At 35.7% G+C, this 3,801-nt stretch overlaps 1 protein-coding gene across 2 annotated transcripts; it reads right to left on the reverse strand.

Annotated features, from left to right (window-relative positions):
• Window positions 1–531: 531 nt before the first annotated feature.
• Window positions 532–2,972, reverse strand: naa10 (N-alpha-acetyltransferase 10, NatA catalytic subuni). Of its 2 annotated transcripts, none has more exons than XM_007556656.2 (8): window positions 2,787–2,972; window positions 2,546–2,644; window positions 2,396–2,454; window positions 2,061–2,106; window positions 1,865–1,980; window positions 1,696–1,740; window positions 1,294–1,378; window positions 532–1,163 (listed from the first exon to the last, which is right to left on the reverse strand). In XM_007556656.2, the coding sequence occupies exons 1-8, from the start codon at window positions 2,805–2,807 to the stop codon at window positions 981–983; spliced, it is 654 nt and encodes a 217-aa protein (XP_007556718.1). In that variant the 5' UTR covers window positions 2,808–2,972; the 3' UTR covers window positions 532–980. The 2 variants fall into 2 exon arrangements, with proteins under 2 accessions (XP_007556718.1, XP_016529146.1); XM_016673660.1 differs by having other exon boundaries at window positions 1,071–1,163; window positions 1,280–1,378.
• Between the last annotated feature and the right edge of the window lie 829 nt (window positions 2,973–3,801).

The following is a 3,801-nucleotide window of genomic DNA, read 5'->3' on the forward strand; positions in this document are numbered from 1 at the left end:
CTGGTCCTCAAGCGCCACTCTGCTGCGGGTCTTAAATGTGTCAAACCTTCAATCTGAGTCACTGCTCATGCGTCTTGTTTTTTTTTTATTTCTCCAGGACTCCAAGTTTGACCCTTTGCTCCGGCTTAGGATCAGTTTTTAATTGCGTACATCCGGCAATAAAAATATGATATTCTAAAATCAACTTTGTATTTGAAATTTATTGCCGATATGCTCAATCTCTTAATAAGCAAAACAAATCCACAGCATAACACAACCTCTTGAGTATCAAAATTAAATACTTTTTAAACATACTTTGATATATTGCATCTGTTTTAGTTTGTACACCTTTTCAGTAGAGGTAACTAGTTTCAGAGTGCAGTTCTCTAACTCATACTAAAACCACCTGCAGTTGCAAAGCATGAATGGTTTACAGCATGCACAGACATTTGCAGAGAGCTCAAATTTATTCTTGATACCACAATAGGGAACTTAAAAAGGGAGTGTGAATTGGCTTGTTTTCTACGTTGAAATCACAACTGGACACCGCTCTACTTTTACACAGTCAAGTTTATTCTGATCGATGGTCTGATTAAAAAAGGAGCACTAAACCTGCTGACCATTTTTTGTTGTGTTAAATTGTGTATATGTAGAATAAAAAAAAGTTTTCTCTTTCAACAATAGGGAAAATGCCAAATATTAAAGAAAATTACTGTAAAATTTACGTAAGTTTTTTTTTCTCCGACAAATTAAGAGACCACTGGTCATTTTGAATTACAGATATTTTGGACTTTTAAGAAATCATCGATCCAGTAAAAATGCTTCGACCAATAAGTTTAGTTTAATTTGGATAACACATTGACTCAACTCTGTTCATCACAGCAGAGAGAGAAAAAAAAGAGATGCAGCTTTGATAGTCAGATGGCCAGCCTTCAAAGTCAGAAACAGCTGCAAATTGCGATAAAAATGGGTGCTTTAAAAAAATGTCAAGAACTGCGGCGTCATTGTGAGTCAGAAGAAGAATCTTTAACGTCTGTGCTTTCTGTTGCCTCGCTGACTTCACTCAACTCTTTGCTCTCTCCTCCACTGTCTCTCTCGCTTTCTCTCTCTTGGTCGCCGGAGCCTGATGGGCTCTGGCCAGATGTTGCTTCTTGACTCGACACGCGCACGCCAGGCTTCCTCAGCTGCACGAAAACGACAAAAAAAAAAAGCAAAATTTACACACACACACAAAAAAAAAATGTATCTCAACTAAGAGCAAATAAAGGAATGTCAAAGTAGTAAAAAGAAGGACATTTACAGATTCTAATTCACCTCATCGGCCATGTGAGCCAGGTCTCTCTTCATGGCGTAGGCATCTTCTCCGTCTGCGTAATATTTTGGTTCGACTTCACTGATCCTGAAGAGAGACGAGATAAAACTTTAGCTTATATAAAGTCAAATTCAATAAATTATATTCTTGAAGGACTTATTTATTGCAGTAACTTAATTCACCAAGTGAAACAAATAAGTAGTAATTATACTGTGATGTTTTAAAGCCTTTCTTTCCGATAGTTATGATATTTTTTTTGTATATATCTGATGAAAACATTTAAGGTTATAGTATTGTTTCAGCCCAATAAAAAAAATTGGAAAAGAAAAATGTGTGCTTAGTAATAATCACTTAAAAAGTTATTTTCTAAAGCTTAATATTTGACATGGCATAAGCAAACTTACTGAAACTTGAGGGTGTTGGAATACAGGTGTAGAGCTGCTCGGTTGCTGCAGTGGGGAAAAAATAAAACAAAACAACAAAAACATCAGTAATGTTAACAATGTGAAAGAACAAAAATAACCTTATCTTCATCTGAGCATAAGAAAACCAGTTTCGCTGCCACCCAGTCACCTTTTGCGAACGTGAAGTGAGACATATTTAGCGTTGAAGTTTTCTATCATGGCCCGGCTCGCCTGATCCATCAACTTCTGGGCCAGACCGAGACGTCTGTGGGATCGCTTCACTGCCTGCAGGACGTAAACCAGGTCAGACACAGATTTATCAGTGAGGTCCAAAATAGAACGAGGTGTCTTTACTCAAGACTCACCAATGAAGTAATATGTCCATGAGGTACATCATCAGGGTCCTCTTCCCTAATAAAAAGAAAAGTCAGTTTGATGAATGAATTTTACAGCCAAATTCAGTTTGATTCAGGATCTGCACACCACCAATATTTAGCATTTGCATCATTTTTTTTTATCATACCAGATGAGGTATGTACAACTTTGCCACTGTAATTTTAGCATTCAAGTTACAATCATCACAAATATCAAAAATAAATCCTTAAAATCAGTGTTTCATTTTATGAGCGGATTTTCTGGAATTTACATTTTCATATTCTAATTTACTGAGATGCATCCATAATTGTGGTCAGATACTCACATTTTTGCCAGCACATATCCAACAATTTTACCATTTTCGTCCTCAGCTATATAGGAAAGCTGAATGAAAGGAAGACAGAGAGTGAAACAATTAAACTCTGTCAGGCTTTTAGGACAAAGTAGCAGAGGCGAAATGAGACAGAAGCAGCACCTGAGGCCAGGATAATCCGTGATAGAAGTAGTATTTCATCTGGTAGTTTTCTGGGAGACACAACAGGTTACAGTGCTGCATGTTCATAAGGTCCTCCGGCTGAAACAGATAAAACAACCACCGCAAAAGTTCATCACAAAGGGGGGAAGAAGACACGGCCGATATTTGCAAGAGCAGCAGTTAGCTTAGCTTTAACAGGTAGTAAAACAGCGTGGCTGACATGGGATTTCTGTGTGCTTACCCTTGCGTTTCGTATATTCATTTTGTTGTGTGAATTTTAATAAAACTTCCGAACAAAAGTTTTTAATTTATACGGTTTCCAATAACCGTTTAATAACAAACTACACGAGAGAATTTAAAAGACCCGGCGCACTTGCTAACTGAATCAAACAGCTAGCATGAAATGAAGGAGGAAAGACGTAAACACTTCCGGTGAAAATGTGTCACGACTTCACAATAAAAGCCTTTGAAGGACATTTGTTTTATTGTGGCAAATACCAACAATTTATGATGAGGTAACTTTGTAGATTTCCATAATTCATTCTCTAATGTGTCTAAAAGTAAAGACAATGACAAAAACGATCAAAAATATTACAAACGACAAATATTTAAAACGAGAGTCTATAAGAGAATATACAACATTATTTAACTTTACAGAATTGGTATTCTTTTCCATTATATATTTTTGTTTTAACTGAACGCAGATAACATAATAAGAATAAATAAAATGGAATGAGATGCAGCATCATAGTTTTCCCCTAATCGGCAGTTTGAAATATCAGATCTTAAAACTTTTACCAGATGACTCCATCTTTTCACCTTCTGACCCTAAAAATAACAGTGGAAGAGACTTGTGAGCCAGACTGTCTGTAATAAGTCAACACAAAAGGTTGGCAACATTTTCAACATATATCAATTCTCAATAATTGTTTCAATCATTTGTAGGATCTTTGGTATGAATGCTATTGTTCTAATCATTTTTGTTATTTCTTTAAACTGAACACAAGAAGCACAAGAAAACAACCTGTCAATTTGTGATCCTATCAACTTTGGGAGCTCCTGCTCAATAGCTAAAAGCAGACACAGCCCACTCCAGGGATTTCAAATGAGAAAAATCTAACTAATACGTTGTGAACAACCCTAAATATGTATTTGCAAAACATATTAAAAATAAATTTGAACATAACTGAAACATTCAAGTAACATAACAATAAAGTTAAAGAAGACATTAAAAAGAAATATATATATATAAATTC

This window comes from Poecilia formosa, unplaced genomic scaffold, assembly GCF_000485575.1.
Source record: "Poecilia formosa unplaced genomic scaffold, Poecilia_formosa-5.1.2 Scaffold80, whole genome shotgun sequence".
Taxonomy (NCBI): domain Eukaryota; kingdom Metazoa; phylum Chordata; class Actinopteri; order Cyprinodontiformes; family Poeciliidae; genus Poecilia; species Poecilia formosa.